We start from the raw sequence: 19,091 nt of genomic DNA on the forward strand, positions 1-19,091 counted from the left end.
GCTGCACTGAGAGCAGGTAATGCGTGCGCTGCACTGAGAGCAGGTAATGCGTGCGCTGCACTGAGAGCAGGTAATGCCGCATTAGAAGGCGGTTACCGTGTGAACATTCTTCCTGCTAACATTTATACGTAGGGCATATACTGTTGATTTCAGAGGGTGATTTGAGTGACCTAGGTAACTACAGATTGAATGGGAAATGTAAAGAGAAATGTCATGTGTTTGCCATTCCCCCTTGATGTACAGTATTTGAACATATCGCCCTGTAGCCTACTGTCACATTAAAAGCGATTAAAAGAACTTAGTGCTAGCATTGACAGTTATTAAAAGTACCTATTGGATCCACATTCATTCACATAATATTGTAGTTACAGAGAGTGTTTGTCCTAGGTGGTCTCGGGACAAAAGATCATAATATCGTAGTTACAGAGATTGATTGTCCTATGTGGTCTCAGGACAGAAGATCATAACATTGTAGTTACAAAGAGTGTTTGTCCTATGTGGTCTCGGGACAGAACATCATATTGCTTCAGGTAAAAAGCGCTGGTGTGTATGAGTGTGTGTGCGCGCACACACAAGTTTGTGCTTGTGCTCACGTGTGTGCAGGAGAAGGTATGTGTTCATACACGTGTGTGTGTGCCCCCACGTGTGCGTGCGTGTGCTGGAATGATGATTTACGGGGGGAAAAACATCTAAATTGTAGCTACCGACATCCACTTATTAGTAACAGTAAAATAATGCTACAAAGAGTGGAGAAGGAACAAAATAAAATAAAATAATGTTCTAGTCACTATTACTAATAAAATAAAAACTATACAGATTAGCAATGCTGAGAAAAAAAGTGTTTCTTTCGAATTTAGACTTTTTTTTCTTCCTACTTTACATACATTTATTATTCGTTAATTCTTCATATAACACCACAGAGCGTTTGCTTCATTTCCGTGGAAACAGCAGTTAAGACTCTGGAATACTTTGAAAAAATGCTCTCCTCCTACACATCGTCGGCAGGCAGGTCAGGGATGCTGGTCTTCACTCGCGTGAAGAATGCCATCTTCTCTCTGAAATCACAACGTGAGCGCAGATCATTAGGTCACATGTTAGGTGTTAAAAGAAACGCGACGACATTATGGGGAATGTGCTTACCGTCTTCCCCAGAGTCAGACAAGAAGACCGGTTCATCGGTCAGCCTAGCTTAGCACAATGAATGGAAGCGGACAGTACCGGTTAACCTAGCTTAAACTCCGGGTGAGTTGTTCATTGGCCAACACTTAGGCTAGACTATTGTTCAAAGCTAGGCTAACATGCAGCCTAGCTAGCTGGGACCACTAGAGGTGTTTTTGGCCAACAGCTAGGCTAAGCTGGTCCGTATCTGTTTCCATTAATTTGTGCTAAGCTAGGCTAGTTTGCGGCTGGATAGCTTTCTACTGAAGGCACCGAGAGGAAATTGGTATCTATCTTGTTTTCTGACTCTGGAGAAGACGGTAACTGCATTTCCCATAACGTCGGCGTGTTCCTTTAAAGTAGTTGTCCTAAATCCATGTACTTCAAACCAAGAATCTCTGATGTTTTATTTATTTTATTTTATTTAGCCTTTATTTGACCCAAATAGATGTCTCTCTCTCTCTTTCTCTCTCACTCTCGCCTCCTACCTGAAGGACTGGATCTCCGGCACCTCCTTGCGGCTCTGTCCTCGGATCTTGTGGACGTCCTTCGCGGCGGCCCTCATCATCTTGTCCACTCGCTGCTCCTGAAGCTGCTCCTCGCGGGTCTAAAAGGGGAGGAGGAGGTTGACGTACAACAGGAAGTAAGAGTTAGTGAGCGTCCTGTGGCCACGGGATTCATTCAAAACTTGCGTCGCGCGTCTCAGACACCGTATTGGACATGTGGTGATGTGACGTTCGCGAGCGAGCTGATTCTTTTGAACGGCTCTTTGGTTACGAACGAAGGGAACCGAGTCATACTTGGTGGGAGAACATTTTCATCCTTCACTTCACTCACGCTCTCTCAATTCAAGCGCAAAATACAGAGTTGATTTACAATCTCATTTCCCCCACTGCCTTCTTAATATAGGCATATATTTCTTCATTCAAACGTTGGTAGACGGTTAATATCACACTCATGTCGGATATGATACATACAATCCGAATCTTATCCTAGAATTCTCATAGTGATTATTCCGTGGATAAAACAAAGATTTTGATTCAAGACTGATAATAATAATAATAATAATAATGGATTGGATTTATATAGCGCTCTTCATGACACCCCAGTGACCCCAGAGCGATTACAGAGTCAATTATTCGTTCATACACAGTCATACCGGTGGTGGTAAGCTACAATTGCAGCCAGAGCTGCCCTGAGGCAGACTCACGGAAGCGTGGCGAATAATCAACGCCTACGGCCCCTCCGACCACCACCAACATTCATTCACATGCATACACATTCATACGAGGCAAGTAGGTTAAGTGTCTTGCCCAAGGACACAACGGCAATGGGATGGACATGGGCTTGAGTGGGATTCGAACCACCAACCCTTCGATCATTGGACGACCCGCTCTACCCCTGAGCCAAAGCCGCCCAACTTGATAAACCAAGTTACCACTAAAAAAAAAAAGAACGGTGAGCCGCTATTTTGAACGGCTCTTGGAAAAGAACGGAACCAAAAGATCCGGTTCCCGCCGAAGAGCCGTAATTCCCACCACTGGTTTCATGCATCCAATGGGAGGTTAAAGGGGAACTTCACCCAATGAAGAATTTCAATCTGTTATATCCCCATGGCCTGGGAGAGTTCCATCAATAGTTGAGCTGCTTTCTCTCTCTCTCTCAAAGCCAGAAACCAGAGAAGTAAGACTCAAACGTGTGTGATGTCATCATGTATAAAGTCTGGAGCTCTAAACTTTTTCTTTCTAAAATTTGAGTTTTAGCAGTCTTAGGCCATAGGAATAACATGTATGGCTTCTTAAAATGGGCATAGTTCCCCTTTAAGGTCCAATGAGGTCAAGGCAATGTTAAGGTAGGGGTGGGGTTTATACGTGAGATAGCACATTTTTAGGGGAATCCCCCTGCGTACAGCGGTGCTACTGGTCCTGGGCGACCAGCCAGAGCAGGAACACTATATATCGTAAAAGCAATCCAGTGTTTAGATCGCCTTTATTAATTTAAACTAAACAACAGCGTCTAGGCCGCAGAGAAAACACCATACAAATTCCCTGTGTACTTAACGAGTTTGCTCATTATTTGCTCCAACTTAACATGCACTCACACACCAAACACACCTCCTTGATTGTAATGTTATGTCTGGCGAGAAAGACGGTCAAGAAAATTCACCGATGTTTTTAACATCCACTCCTATAGCTCCATCTGCAGTTAAAGCACCTGTGCATACTGTTTACTTTTACTCCTACTCATAGTATATATATATTCAGATTAAAATCTTTTATTGCCTATATTTATTGTAACATATATTTATTGTAATTAACTCTGACTGCCACTGACTTTCCCCATCTCTACCGCCTGACGCCAGCGTTATTGACCATTTTAGCGATGTTTGCAGACCCATCGTGTGTTCTGTATTATAGCTATGGAGCCAATAGTATGGCTCATTTGACAGGCATTGTTCATAGTCCATTACTGACTAATTAGTTCATTTCTACACACTGTAGTTTGTTACACGCTACATGCTAAACATTGCCCCTTTTCCAAAATAATCCAGTATTTTTACATAGATCCATGACGGGTTATATGCAATAAGCCCAAATCGTCCTGGTTGATCGCCTGAAACCCCAAATACTCCCAAATCAAAGGTATATACCATCTACATATGTGCCTTCACAAAATCATCAAGGGGAGGGGGGGAAGGGGGTAGTCTTAACCCGAAAATGCGATTGTTACAAAAAGATCGTTACAGAAACATGTTTCAGGTTTGGTAAAATAGACATAGAATATACCTTACCTTAGCCAGAAGGTACTCCAAAAAGAATAATTCCAATGATCCCATCGGCGATCGCGATTACTCGTTTATATGTAATTATTTGTGTATACGGGAAACTATAGGTTTTGAGGCGAGAAGATCTCCTAGCGATTGCTCTGCAAGAGCTCCTCCCCCTCAGAGCGAGTCAGGACAGAAAGGGATCAGGACAGACACTGTCTGAACTAGACTATCAGAGTTCAAAAGGTGGGCGATACTGCCACCTGGTGAGATTCGATTGATCATTGCAATTCCAATGTAGGCAGATGAATCAGAGACACCTAGAGGGCTCCGGCTGGGATCAAAAGAAAATATCAAAGGATCAAGGCGCTCAGCGGTTGGCGAGATAACCCGACTATACTCGGGTATGGCGCATAAAGAGTTAATTACTGCACCTTTGATTACACCGTTTACTTGTTTTTTTTTGTTCATTATATTGTTTACACTGTTTATTCTTCTCATGTTATTGCCTATAATTTATGTCTTTCTACTATTGCCATGCCCATAGCTGTACCTCCCCTCCCCCTCCCCCATGCTGCTATGATGGCTGAATTTCCCCCAAGGGGATCAATAAAGGAATATCTTATCTTATCTTTTGTGAATTATCTTTTCCCCCCCTTCTTTTTCCGTTTTTCTCCCCTCCCAATGTTAGTCGTTATGCCAATTCCCAATCCCCTTCCTGGTCGTTGCGCACTCTACCCCCTACCGTCGGTCCGGGAGGGCGGAGACTATCACATGCTTCCTCCGACACATGTGTACCCAGCCCACCGCTTCTTTTCACCTGGCAGCGTGGACTCTCACTGGGAGAGTGTAACGTGTGGAAGGTCACACTACCTCTCCTAGATCCTTCCCTTGCTGTGCAGGCGCCCCGACCGAACTGTAGGAGTCGCTGTTTACAACGACCAGGACCCACCCTCGCCGGGTTTCCCACACGCTAACACTGCCAATTGTGTTAGTATGGACGGTCGGCCAACCCGGAAGCACCACAGCTGGATTCTATCCCACTGTCTCTGTGGTGGTAGACAGCCGCTTAGTCCGCTGCGCTACCCGGCCGCCCATCTTATCTTATGTTTTATTTGATAAAACTGCTGCGGATAATTAGATGGCCGTTTTCCATGACAGCTCATTTGATGAACATTCGTCAGAAGAAGAAGATGACAGTGGAAGTGAGATGGATCTACAGTATAGTGGATCTTTACACCATCTTTCTCACCAGACCGTATACTTATGACATCACAACAATCAAGTAGGCTTTGTGTCGTGAGCATGTCTGGAAACTGTATTTGACATGTTCCGCGGCCCAGATACGCACTGGCGAGCTGTAAGGGTAGAATATGTCTCTCCTGACCTGCTTCTCCGCCTGCCTGAGGAGGAGGCGGAAGCGTTCGTCCTCCTGCACCCAGGCGGGGAGCTCCCTCTGGCCCTGCTGCCTCGCCCTCTCCAGCTGCTCCTTCAGCTCACGCAACACCCGCAGCTCCTGAGAGAGACGGGCCTGCCACGTCCTGGACACCTGCAGGTCCAGCTCCAGGTCCAGGGAGGTCCGCAGGAGACCATCCAGGCCTTTCACTGGAACCGGAGGCTGGGGGAGGAGGAGGAGGAGAGGGGAAGGAGGAAGAGGAGAGAGGGAGGAGGAGGAGGAAGAAGAGAGAACATTATTCAATGTGTACAGACACAGAGCATCAGAGATGTCAAAGGGAGCCCGTCTAGAACTGGCTGCAAGCGTGTGTGTGTGAGAAAAAGAGATAAATAGATAAATAGGGTACATGCTATAAACCTATGAGATACTACTGTTGATAATGTCCTGCACCTCCATGTTTACATTCTCTCAATGACTGTGAAAAATATGTCGTTTTTCGGACTGAAAACGCAGAAAGAACCGTTTTTATATTAACACTTTAATCGCCGATGACGTGTTTAGACGTCATTCCTCGCCATGCTCATTCTGCCGAAGACGCCGTAACTCGTCTTTAGGGGTGCACCGATATGAAAATTGGCCACCGATACCGATACCGATTGTTCAACTAACACAATCGGCCGATACCGATACCGATACCGATACTTGTGGCAAAAAATAAGTATTTTTAATTTTTTTTAATATTTTTTTTAATATTTATTTTTTTATTTTTTTAATATTTTTAATGAAACTACTGTATATTTGTATGTGTATGTTTGTATTTGTAGGCCTCTTTACTTACTTAAAAAAGGAAACATCAAGAAATATGTTTATGGTATCACTGATCCCTCTCCCAGTATCGTCTGGCGGCCTGCAGAGGGATACTATTTTCTCAACCAGAGCTTTCAACCAATGCAATGGAACCATTCTGGCGGCCTGCAGCGGGATACTATTCTCTCAACCAGAGCTTTCAACCAATGCAATGGAACCATTTTGATTGACAGTCGATTCGGCCAATTACGCCACACCGCTAGCACCCACCTCCTGCTGTTCTTATGTTTATTCATTTTTCTACTTCGGGGCATGCCGCCATTGATCTGCTTGCGAGAATGCGAGTCAAACTCAGAACCACAACAAGCTAATACGTTAGCTGCCCGGCAGTGCCCGCGACCAGCGCGCTCCACAGGATGGCCAAACGAGACAATGATTTTACTGCAACAAATGTTATAATAAAACAAAGCCTTTCTATACATTTGTCTGGTTGAAAACTTTATTAACAGATTGCAGAATGTGTAGTTGGGTACGGAATGAGCAACGGAATGTAACCGAGCTATGCACGGCTTGCTTGCTATCTTCGGGTAAATACTATGCTGATGTAATTGAACGTGTAACTAACTTTAACGTTAATGCCACAAAACGAATGTTTGTGTCATTTTAACAGCAGATACTTTCTTAAATGCCATCCTCCCGACAGAGCGGTGTTGATGGGGAGCTCTGATGGATTCGCTTGGTTGTGTTATTAGCATTGAACAGCTAACCGAAAGCTAGGGTTAACTAATGTTAAAGGTTTAGCCATAACATTACGTTGGCTAAAGTTGGGGCTATTCTTAATCCAGTAATAATGGCTGCAGACCTGCAAGCAAAGTACAGCAAGTTGGCAAAGGAGTATTCCAACGTAAATCACATTTTCACCAGTAACGTTAGTCTTCTGCCTCCCGGCTATGAACGGACTCGGAGTAATGCCTTGCTGCTATGGGTAATAATAATATGCTGATGTTATTGTCCGTGTAACACTAACTATATAACGTTAATGCCACAAAACGAATGCCTTGTTAATCATAAATAGTAACTTTGATGCTATAGCTTGTGTGTGTGTGTGGGGGACGGCGGGCGTTGTGCAGGTAGGTCGCGAGTGAACTTTTTTTTTTTTTGCCTTTTGACGCTACACAAATGGATGGTTAGTTATCGGCGACTGCTATCGGCACATTCGAGCTTATCGGCCGATAGGCCGATAGCAGTCAACAAGGCACTTATCGGCCGATACCGATACCCGACCGATATATCGGTGCACCCCTACTCGTCTTTGATATCAATAATTCAAAAATCTGTGATCGAAATCATATTTCTCCTCCGGAGACATGAGATGCACTGGTGAGCTCCACTCAACTGTCTAACGGTTCAAGAGCGCCATCTGGTGGCCGATCGGCAGATCGGCCAAGAGGGAGGGGCGCGCCAAACAGGAAGTGCTCATCCATATTTCGTCCGGGCACTCGCGATCGGTAGCCGGACTCCATCTCAACACACTGGATAATCAATCGCTCGCCCTAACTCAATAAACAACGTTATTTGGACGTATATAGTATTATACAACCTGGAAATGGTTCATCTATATCAACATCCCATAATCGAAAACTGTCTACTCCCTGCTCTGATGACCATATGACCCACACTAGACGAATGATATAACGTTGCCCACGGAATTATAAACGACCCCCCGCTCATCCAGTCAATATCAGATGATACGTAGTAACTTCTAGAAGTACCTCCAGTTGAAATTTTTCATCTCGCACCGATCGCTACCAAACTGTATTTGATCATCAATATAGTGCATTTGGGGCTATAAATCAAGTTCTGAAGAAAGCTGCAGAAAACGATAAAAACATACTTATACTTTAGACCGTATTTTAGTATGAATATGTGAATGAAAAAATATAACATTGATACACCCTGAACAATACATATAGGACATTGAATGGGCCATAATAATGTCAATTTAGCAATAGAATTTAAAAAGTTATAGCCCTGCAAAGAAGGGGAACTTCTCCATAGACAAATAGAGCTGGCTAGGGATGGTAAATTATGAATTTAACCATGGCGATCAAAGTGTTAACCGTTTGACGGCATTTCTAGGACCCTGCAGTTCCAGGACTGCATTTCTAGGACCTTAGTGCCACCTAGTGAATTAGATGGATGCATTTTTACTGCATTTCTAGGACCCTAGTTTTAGAGGTTTATTCCACCCAAATGCTACATTGTCCAACTACTTACTGTATAGTTTTAAAGGAAAACAAAGATGTGACTCAAGATGTTTTTCTTATGTATCATTTATTTTTTCATGCAAAGGCATTTGGCAGACACTGTTATCCAGAGAGACGTACAACAAAGTGTATAACAATATAACATGTTCATAACAATATAAATACATATAACAACAAAAAAAACATTCAAAAGAGGGGGTAGCGTGTCATGCATTCAAATGACAAAGCACTTCTCTTCACAGTAATACAACTGGCAAGAAAACCACGTTAGAACAAAACTATGCTACTAAGAATGTATAGACTTCATTTTGGTGTCACCGCCTCTGAAGGTGTCACCCGGTGCGGTCCACCCTCCCCTGTAAGCAGTAACATGCTGCTCGTGTAGGAAGCAGCTTTGCCCACTAGATGGCGAGCTCTTGTACTGAGACATGAGCTTGTGCTGGTTGCCTAGATTCAGCCCATGAAACACTAGCTGATTGATGATTGATTGATTGAAAACTTTTATTAACAGATTGCAGAATGGATCCTTCTGAATTACTTTGAGAGTGTCAGACAAATGCCTTGGTGAGGTTAATGTATTAGTCAGTGGAATATCGTCGCAAGTATAGTAATACCAGTGTGTGTGTGTGTGTGTGTGTGTGTGTGTGTGTGTGTGTGTGTGTGTGTGTGTGTGTGTGTGTGTGTGTGTGTGTGTGTGTGTGTGTGTGTGTACTATAACAGTAAGTAACCCACCTCATAAAAAAATATATTAAAAGTGAAGCTCTGTGTGTGTATACTATGTGTATGTATGTGTGTGTGCTGTGCGCACGTGTGTGTGGGTCCCTCCTATATGAATTGAAAATGGGGGACCCTGATGGAAACAAGACAAACGTCTTTCTCAGGTCTGCATCCCCTTAACAATTGTATGTATTGAGCCGTACTGTATTGTACCCATTCTGCAATCTGTTAAATAAAGTTTTCATTCATTCATTCATTCACTCCTGTGTCATGGGAGGTGGGTGTTGGGAGGGTTCTGTTTTTCTTTTTTTTATCACTTATTTAGCACTTTACCTGATATTATTGCCTTTATATATATATATATATATAAACATTGTCAGTTATTCTATTTCTGTTTCATTTGATAAAAAAAAAAACAGACCCCCTTCTTATCACCTCAGCCTACCCCAGACCCCCTTCTTATCACCTCAGCCTACCCCAGACCCCCCACCAGGACCCACAGAGGGACTGTTGCTTCTTAACACCACAGTTGGGGCAGAACAAAGAAGAAAGTGTAAACACTGGACCATAAGTGAGTATTCCACCACCAGTCTCCCTCCCTCCTCCCTACGGTGGCCCAGCAGGGACATACAAGTTAGGTTCAGTGCCTGTCATCACAGTAATGGAGGCGGGCAAATGTCAAGATGCATTAATGATTCAGCAAGACATGAAATATTAACGGTCACTTTCACTGAGAGCTGTACGTCACACAGCTTGTGGCACCGAAAAATGGAAATTACCTCCCATCTCACTCGCTTTCTCCTTCCTCTCTGTTTCTCTCTCTATCCCTCCGCCTCTCTCTGTCTCTCTCTCTATATATAATATCACTCCCTCTCTCTCTATTCTTCCCTCTCTCTCTATCCTTCCCACTCTCTTTATCCCTCCCTCTCTCTATCCCTCCTTCTCTCTCTATCATTCCTTCTCTCTATCCCTCCCTCCCTCTCTATCCCTCCCTCTCTCTACCCCTCCCTCTCGCTCTATCCCTCCCTCTTTCTCTACCTTAATTTCATTATTTCATACATTTTCTGCCGCCCCTTCCCTTTCTCTCTCTCCCTCTTGTTTTTATTTTCTCTCTCCTTTTCATTTATCCCTCTCATTGTCTTTCTTTCCCTTTCTCTCTCTCTCTCTCTCTCTCGCTCTCTCTCTCACCTCTGTTATGTTTTTATTCCTTTGCCTTTTGCTTCTATTTTCCCTCCACCTCCTCTGCTCTCTCTTTTAGAGAAAAACTAATGTCGTCAGCAAACGGTGGAGTTTAGACTGCACTATGAGGTTGGGCACACCGATCCAAAAAGAAAACAGATGGAAGGTATCGCTGACGGTTGAGTTTGTTTTTAATTAGAACCTAGCTAATGTAATTGAATAGTGTGTTTGCAGAAACCACAGCTTTGCTACGTATCCATCAGTTCCAAAAGATCCAAAACTTCATCCAAACTTTTCTGTCTGTCAAAAGTCAAAACAGATACAACTCTGGCCGAGACAGATTCATAATTGGCGCTATGTAGCAAGCGGACGCTCCTCGTGGAAAAATAATGAAAAACAAACATAGACTGACAGTGTGGCCGGGTCGCTTGTATGCAGACTGTTTCCGTCTGTGGTCCTGCTCTGTGTCTCTGGCCTGTTGTGTTCTTGACAGTCTAAGGACCCGGCCGCGTGTATGCTTTCTACAACGCAGTTCGGCGATTTGCGAATCTGATTGGCCAGGTCATTTCTGGTCATGTGACATGTACGCCCAATCGTGGGACCGCAAGTGTCTACACTGGTTAAGCTTAGGCGCTCTTTCGAAGTTGGTTAAGGTTAGAGTTTGTCTTAGAGCATGGCGATAGAACGCCTGCCCTTCTTTCGACGGTTAAGCTTAGGTTAGTTGTAACGTTAGTTTAGGTTCGTGTTAACGTTAGATAATGTACAAAATAAACGTTTTCCGCTGCTATAAACGTCGCACTTTTATTTTGACAACCCCAGAAAGGAAGTCATTATATATACTTTACCATCCTGATCTGTGTTAGCTCCGGTTAGCTCAGAGCGTCCGGTATAACAATATACCAGCCATTGGATTACTGTTTTCTAAATTGGGGAGGCTTTTAATCGTCAAGGTAAGAGGATTTCAAGTCATGGTATCCATAAACTTCAATCGGTTCGGAGCCTTTGAATAAATGAGAATGTAAACAAACACGGCGTCACGTTGAAATCACTGGCTGCGCTCAGAGAGGAGTGGTTGGGCAAAAAAATTGTTCCGAGTATATTTGCTCTGATTGTTATACCGGACGCTCTGAGCTAACCGGAGCTAACACAGATCAGGATGGTAAAGTATATATAATGACTTCCTTTCTGGGGTTGTCAAAATAAAAGTGCGACGTTTATAGCAGCGGAAAACGTTTATTTTGTACATTATCTAACGTTAACACGAACCTAAACTAACGTTACAACTAACCTAAGCTTAACCGTCGAAAGAAGGGCAGGCGTTCTATCGCCATGCTCTAAGACAAACTCTAACCTTAACCAACTTCGAAAGAGCGCCTAAGCTTAACCAGTGTAGACACTTGCGGTCCCACGATTGGGCGCACATGTCACATGACCAGAAACGTCAGTGGCCAATCAGATTCGCAAATCACCGAACTGCGTTGTAGAAAGCATACACGCGGCCGGGTCCTTAGACTGTCAAGAACACAACAGGCCAGAGACACAGAGCAGGACCACAGACGGAAACAGACTGTTAACTGAGAAGCCACAGCAGCAGCAGCAGAGTGTCAGTGGCTTATGACTCACTACGATAAGGTGGCCACAACATGGTGTCCATACTCCAACCTGGTCAAATACATGGTTTTAGTAGTAGTAGTAGCAGTTGTAGCAGAGGAAGTCTGCTACAGAAGAAAGTTCTAGAAGAAAGTTTTAGTCGGTCGTAGCTGTAGTAGCCTAGTAGCAAAAGAGGAAATAGTGGTAGCAGTAGCAGTAGTAGTAGTAGTAGTAGTAGTAGTAGTAGTAGTAGTAGTAGCAGCAGCAGCGGCAGTAGTAGCAGTAGTAGTAGCATTAATTGTAGTTTCTGTAGTAAAAGCAGTAAAACAAGCAGTACTACAGTAGTAGTCCTTTATAGTGATGCACGATATATCGGCCGCCGATATAATATCGGCCGATATGGCCGTTTTTTTACACATCGGTATCGGTCCGATATCAAGATAGGGCCGATATTATAAAAAAAAAAAAAAAAAAAAAAATTATCTTTTTTTTCTTCTTTTTACATGTTTTGGCCTTAAATAGTTTCAAAATATCAGTCATTTCTGAAAATAAGTTACAAAAGTTAAAAAAAATATGCGTTTTGGAAAATAGCTCTTTATTTGATTATCATAAAAAAGTGTTTTCTATACAGAGATATCGACATCGGTAAATATCGGTATCGGCCAGAACAGCAATATTAATATCGGTTATCGGTATCGGCCACAATTTTCACATCGGTGCATCACTAGTCCTTTATCAATAACACGATCGGTGCAGTACGCTGCGTAAATGACTGCTGACAGAGAGGAGACAGAAAAGGTGTGCAGGAGACGTTCTGGTCTTCCTACCTTCTTCATGCGCATGCTGCGCCTCTCTGAGGCGTTCCTGACAAACGGAGACTTCTTGGAGAGGGTGGAGCTGTCACTGTCGCTGCGGTTGATCTGAGGAGATAGAACACGGCAAAGTATTAGTATCTAATTACAATTACTCGAGTTACTGTAATTGCGTTTTAGTATGTTTAAAAACAAATAAGAAAATGTATTTCCAAACGCACAGAACGATCTTTAACACACCAAGAAAATGATACACTCGTGATCACAAACCACCTCGCTTCAGTGTGTAATTGTTTTAACCAATTCGTTTTTTTTAGCTTGTGTTTTGTCATGTTCATTTACATTTTGTTACTGTGAATGAGAGCAACCTCAACAATCCTGTTGAGATTTAAATAAAGGTTGGAGTGAGCGAATGAGTCTACTTGTAGACGGTTTTAGTGGAGTTGCCTAGAACAGCTCGGACCAGTCAGCTATTGATATGAGTAAGTAACACATTTGTTTTATTTGGGTCTATTTAGAATGTTTATGTTGTCATGTTGAAACCGTCTATACTTGACAACTTTTTTAGTTTTCTGCTACAAGATTAGTGAGTATAAGATAACCGTCTTTACTGTAGTTTACAGTAAAACATAGTCACTTATAACCTTTTTATTGTTGTTAATGTCTATTTTAATGTATTTTCTGAGGTAAGGAGTGTTGGGTTTTACAGTATTACAGTTGTATGAAAGGTGCTATACAAATAAAGTTTAGTATTATTATTATTATTATTATAACTAACACTGACCTTGGGCTGATAATAATGACCCATCAGAATATTTGCAAATGACACACTGGTCCACTCCTACATAGTTAGGATGGGTTAAACGCAGAGGATAAATTCCTGGTATATGCAAAATGGACTTGGCAAATAAAGATATTCTAATTCTCATTCTAATCCAAAACGTGTACCCAGTCAAGTTTGAAATTACATGTTTTAGAGAGCATGTACAACATACATATTTTTGTTAGAAAGTAACCAAGCACTTGAGAACTTCTTTGGTGTGCTACTCTTTTACTTAAAAAACAACTACCGGTACTTTTAAAAACAAGTACTGTGTGTGTGTGTGTGTGTGTGTGTGTGTGTGTAGGGGTGGGAAATCGCCAGAGACCTCACGATACGATACTATCGCGATACTTGCGTCACGATACGATAGTATTGCGATACTAATATTGCGATATACATTTTTTTAATTTCACTTATTACCTTTTTCAACTGCAAAGTAAAACGTTGTCAACATGTTTTATCTAATAAAATAAAGTTCAGTCTGTTCATCTCACTTCAATAATTTTTTATTGCAGAACATGGTGTAAACACTGTAATCTGTGTTGCATGTACCTGACAAACTGAACTGTTTGTATTACAGTCATATTCCAACTTAACTGAATGCACATGTGTGTGTCTGTGTGCGTGTGTGGACTACTGTACTATTACAGGTATTGAAATGAACAATGCAACTTCATTATACAAAAAAAAAGAAAAAATTATAATTTTTTTTATGAATAATTAAATATCGATACTTGGCGTCCCTGTATCGATACAGTATCGCCACGCAAAGTATCGCGATACTACTACGTATCGATTTTTCCCCCCACCCCTATGTGTGTGTGTGTGTGTGTGTGTGTGTGTGTGTGTGTGTGTGTGTGTGTGTGTATATATATATAAGCATGTACTACAGTATGTAATCATGTGTTTAGTATGTATGCGTGTGTTTAGTATGTATGTGTGTGTGTGTGTGTGTGTGTGTGTGTGTGTGTGTGTGTGTGTGTGCGTGTCCTGACCCGGCAGATGTACTGGCTCTGGGGTCCGGGGGAGAAGGTCTTGGAGCGGATGATGGTGTTCCCCCTGATGAAGGGGTTCTGCTGCGGGACGTCCGGCCGTCGCTCTTTGGGCCGAACCACGGCGCAGTGGTGCCGCAGACCGCCCATGCTGGTCTCCTTGTTCACCTGAGTGAAGGAAGCACAAACAAACACCTCTCAGGCACTGATCTAGGGTCAGCTTCCTCCTTGTTCACCTGAATAAAGGGAAACACAGTGGTCCGTATTCACAAACACCTCTCATGAGTGTGCGTACTGATCTAGGGTCAGCTTCAGGTTGTTAAGACTCAATAACATCTATTCATCACTGACCCCAAATTTACACCAAGCCCCGGGTCCCAGGTCATCACCATTTATACTGGACCCAGGTCCGCAAGTGTATTTCCTTAATCGCCACATCTCAGTTATCTCATTTTTAACATGATCAAAGGTGCAATAGATCAATGGTGGATTCATCTGTCGGTTGGGTCTTAGGTGGTGGTAGCATTCACGTACCCTCTCTACAATGGCTCCTGTCTGACTGGGTTTGGTTGCCTCCTTCTTCAGCTTCTCTTCCTCCTCTGCCTCGTCTTCCTCCTCTACCTCCCATTGGCTGCTGTCGGGATAAAACTCCTCCTCCTCGAGAGGCCCCTCCCCCTCCCCGCCGTTTGCGTCTTCGTCATCAAACATGTCTGCCTCTAGTTCCTCTTCATGCCTGGAAGAGAGAGAGACAGAGACAGAGAGAGGGAGAAAAAAAAAGATGAGACACATTACTCGGCTGTGGTGAAGAAGGAAGGGATTGAGGGTAAAAGGAACAAGCCAACATCATGGGCAAAGTGCTTACCATCTTCTCCAGTGTCAGACAAGAAGGTAGATACCAATTTCCTCTCTGTGCGTTCAGTAGAAAGCTATCTGGCTGCAAGCTAGCCAAGCATAGCACAAACGATTGGAAGCAGATACGGACCACTCGCATAGCTTAAAACTCCGGGAGAGCCTGTTTTTGCCCAACAGCTATACTAGTGGTCCGTATCTGCTTCCATTCATTTGTGCTAAGCTAAGCTAGCTTGCAGCCGGATAGATTCCTACTGAACGCACAGGGAGGAAACTGGTATCTATCTTCCTGTCTGACTCTGAAGAAGACGGTCGGCACATTTCCCACAATGTTGCTTTAACCCATTTAGACCTGAAATGCCTGCTAATAATGCATTATATAGCCTGCATATACACACAAATGTGTTTCCCGGATTCAATGGGAGAGAGAGAGAGAGAGCGGAGGAAGTGAAAGTGAAACGTGTACAAGGGAAGACAGAGGAGATGCAGTGTGATGTCCCTCATCTTGTACCTTTACTTTTTTAGATGTGAAGCACACAGGAACTCACTCACTCATTCACTCACTCACTCGCTACTTTACTCCCTCAATGGCCATCTTGAGGTGTATCTTCTTCGTGAGGAGCGGAATTGACCCCATGGCTGATCCACTGGTAGAACACTGTGAAGACCTTTTACAAATAGTTCCTGGTATATTACTGGGATAAACTTTTCAGGCATCCGCTAGTGATTTTCGACTACTCAAAACTCAAAGGTTTTGGCGACCAGGCATTCTCAAGAGCTGCACCCCGACTCTGGAACTCCCACCCTCAGACCATCAGAGACTCTCCCTCACTCTCCATCTTCAAATCCAGACTCAAAACCTACCTGCTCTCCCTAGCATTCAACCTTCCTTACCCATAACCACCCTCCTCCAACCCACCACCATTTTCCCCTGCCCTACGTTCTCTCCTCTCCTGCCCCCCCCCCACCCCCCTTGGTTTTCCCGTACTCTCTTCCCGACTGTCTCCCCTACTCACTCCCGTATTTGTTATCCGTTACTCGTGGTTTTATGTTCCTGTGTATTCTTATTTGTTCTCCGTTTCCCTGTGGTTCTATGTTTCTTTGTTTTCTTTGTTTCTTTTTTGCCTATTGTCAGCGACTTTGGGTCTTTGAAAAGCGCTATACAAAATAAATGAATTATTGTTATTATTATTATTATTATTATTATTACTACTAAATCAAATCAAATCAAATTTATTTGTAAGGCCCGACAACACACGTTAATGTCCCTCATGTACCCTCATGGCATGCAGCAACATTCAATAATATTTATGTGTTGCGTTTATTTACACCATGCCATGGCTTTTTTTCTCCTTTTTTTTTTTTAGCATTCTATATTTTGGAGTGATTCAGCTTCTTCCATTTCCGTACAACAGGTGTCGTTTCTTTCCCCTTTTCATTAAATCGAAAAGAGTTTGTTTTGAAGGTTTTGTGAATGTAGCGAGCGAGCAAAACAGTGAGGAAACGATAGCCATAGCCGATAAAGGGTGGCGCGTGATGATTAATGATGATAACACTCCAGAAAACACATAACACTGGCTCTCTTCAAATAAATCAACCAACGCAGCAACAGAAGTAGGAGACTGACTCTGTGCATCTTCGTGATAAAACATTATCATCTGTCATCTTCCCAAAGCAACTTCCCTTAACTGTTTAAAGGTGTCGATATTTACTGGAGAATGGGACTGAATTAGAACTGGGCCTTTATCACATCTTCAGCTGTCAAAACGTCTCTTGCGATGGGTCGTTCATCAGACGGACGTCACCCCGTGCTCGTCCCTGTGGTAGTAGCTTCCCTGAGCCGTCACTGGGTCTCCAGGTGGGAAATGGGCGGCACAAAGTTCCCAGGATATCGATCCTGCTCCCATTCAGACACAACCCGCCCTGCAGGAAGCGTCGCTGAACATTCCAGGGATAGACTGTAAGGAATGCCTTTGTGATTGCACTGGGGAGTTCCTCAGCGTTCATGGGACATGTACGGTCTTTGAAGCAGGGCAAGGCTGAAAAAGAGCATGTGCTGCTCTGTCAATCTTTCCCTGGATATATAAAGATGAAAAACTATAATTTTTTGAGAGGACAGAAGCGTCGGGGGAGGGTGATGGCTAAATATCATCCAGTTCTCCACGCGTCTGCCCGTGAAAGAGGAGCCGGGGACAGAGGTGGCAGTTAGGGCTCGTTCAGAACGACCTCCGTCCGGACACCCGATTACTCCCACGGCATGGAGGGAGAGGAGGAGAGGGGGAGGGAGGGAGATACAGGTGCACCGATACCAATTCCCCAGAACGGTACGAGTGCCACCAAGTTGTGGATCGGCTTATTTGAGCACTGGAACAGAATACTTCTCAGGTTGCAGTCCTTCATGACCACTAGCGTTGGAGGCGAGATGAAAAGGTCTGCACTTCCAAAGTCCAAAGACATCTAGTGACATATGGTATATATATCATGATAACACAATGGAATAAAAAACATAAGATGTTTTGACCGAAGCCTCCTTCAAATTAGATGTTTTAACTTTAACATTTTAAAGTTCATAGTTTTGGTTCAACGCACCCAGCAAATGGCACACAAAGTGTCCACTGCGAAAGGTGCCATCAGTGGATCGATTGTTTAATGTTTTATTTTTTTTACATCATAATCATTAATTATATAATATTATATAAATATATATTATATAAATATAAAATTCAACTTGGCACAGGTGGCACAATTTTGTTTCCCTCGAAGAGAATCGCAGAATCACAGGCATCTTTCCTCATCGCCTGAAAGGTTTGGATTTTATGCACTAAAGAGCATTAATGGATCTGTATCAGGGCAGCCAGTCCAAGTACGAGTAGTACTTAGGAACTGGGCTGGGGGTGATCCAGATAACACAGATGCAAGTAGTACTTATTGTAGGAACTGGATTGGCACCGGTCCAGGTACTACAGACGCAAGTAGTACTTAGGAACTGCATTGGCGCTGGTCCAGATAGTACAGACGCAAGTATTGGTGCAACTCTAGAGGGACAGAGGGGTAGCAGTTACTCAGCTGAGGGTTGGGGGGAGGGAGGGTGGGTGGCGGAGGGAGGGGGGGGTGTATCCGAAATTCAAGCAGTGTCATTGTCTGTTTGAACCCGCCAGGTAGGATTCCTGGTTTTGACACAGGATCTCCCCCTATTGGCTGCAGGCCGTGTGTGTGTGTGTGTTGTGTGTGTGTGTGTGTGTGTGTGTGTGTGTGTGTGTGTGTGTGTGTGTGCGTGTGTAGGTGTGTGTGTGTGTGTGTGTGTGTGTGTGTGTGTGTGTGTGTGTGTGTGTGTGTGTGTGTGTGTGTGTGTGTGTGTGTGTGTGTGTGTGTGTGTGTGTGTGTGTGTGTGTGTGTGGAGAAAAGGGGAGTAGGGGAGAAAGGGGTGGGAAAAATACGAGAGAGTAAGGGCTTGTGTCCATAGCGGACGTTTTTTTCAAGGCGGACCGCTTTGAAAAAAAGGGAAAAAAAGCTCAGATCGTTTTCCTGGGTCTCGCGACTGCCGCGGCTCCGCCCCTTCCTCGATGTTGATTACCTTGATGAGCGCGCTCCTTTCCAAAAGTTGAACTAGTTTCAACTTTATGCGCTGGGAGCGCTCTGCCCAAAAACGCTGCCGCCGAGAGCTCATAAACGCGAGGCCTGTCGCGCCTGTAGCATAGAAATGAATGACAGGAAGGAGCTGACAACTCATAAAA

At 43.6% G+C, this 19,091-nt stretch overlaps 1 protein-coding gene across 1 annotated transcript in view; it reads right to left on the bottom strand.

Annotated features, from left to right (window-relative positions):
• Positions 1 to 921: 921 nt before the first annotated feature.
• LOC311248614 (protein KIBRA-like) overlaps positions 922 to 19,091 on the bottom strand; it is a gene marked incomplete at its 5' end in the record, with an annotated part of 20,041 nt that continues 1,871 nt past the window's right edge. The window contains 6 exons of the mRNA XM_084339473.1: positions 922 to 1,055; positions 1,647 to 1,765; positions 5,313 to 5,543; positions 12,709 to 12,801; positions 14,512 to 14,676; positions 15,043 to 15,241. Coding sequence (XP_084195599.1) covers positions 989 to 1,055; positions 1,647 to 1,765; positions 5,313 to 5,543; positions 12,709 to 12,801; positions 14,512 to 14,676; positions 15,043 to 15,241 — 874 coding nt within the window. The remainder of the gene's footprint in view (positions 1,056 to 1,646; positions 1,766 to 5,312; positions 5,544 to 12,708; positions 12,802 to 14,511; positions 14,677 to 15,042; positions 15,242 to 19,091) is intronic.

This window comes from Notolepis coatsorum, assembly GCF_963971535.1.
Source record: "Notolepis coatsorum genome assembly, contig: SCAFFOLD_433, whole genome shotgun sequence".
In the NCBI taxonomy this organism is placed as follows: Eukaryota; Metazoa; Chordata; class Actinopteri; order Aulopiformes; family Paralepididae; genus Notolepis; species Notolepis coatsorum.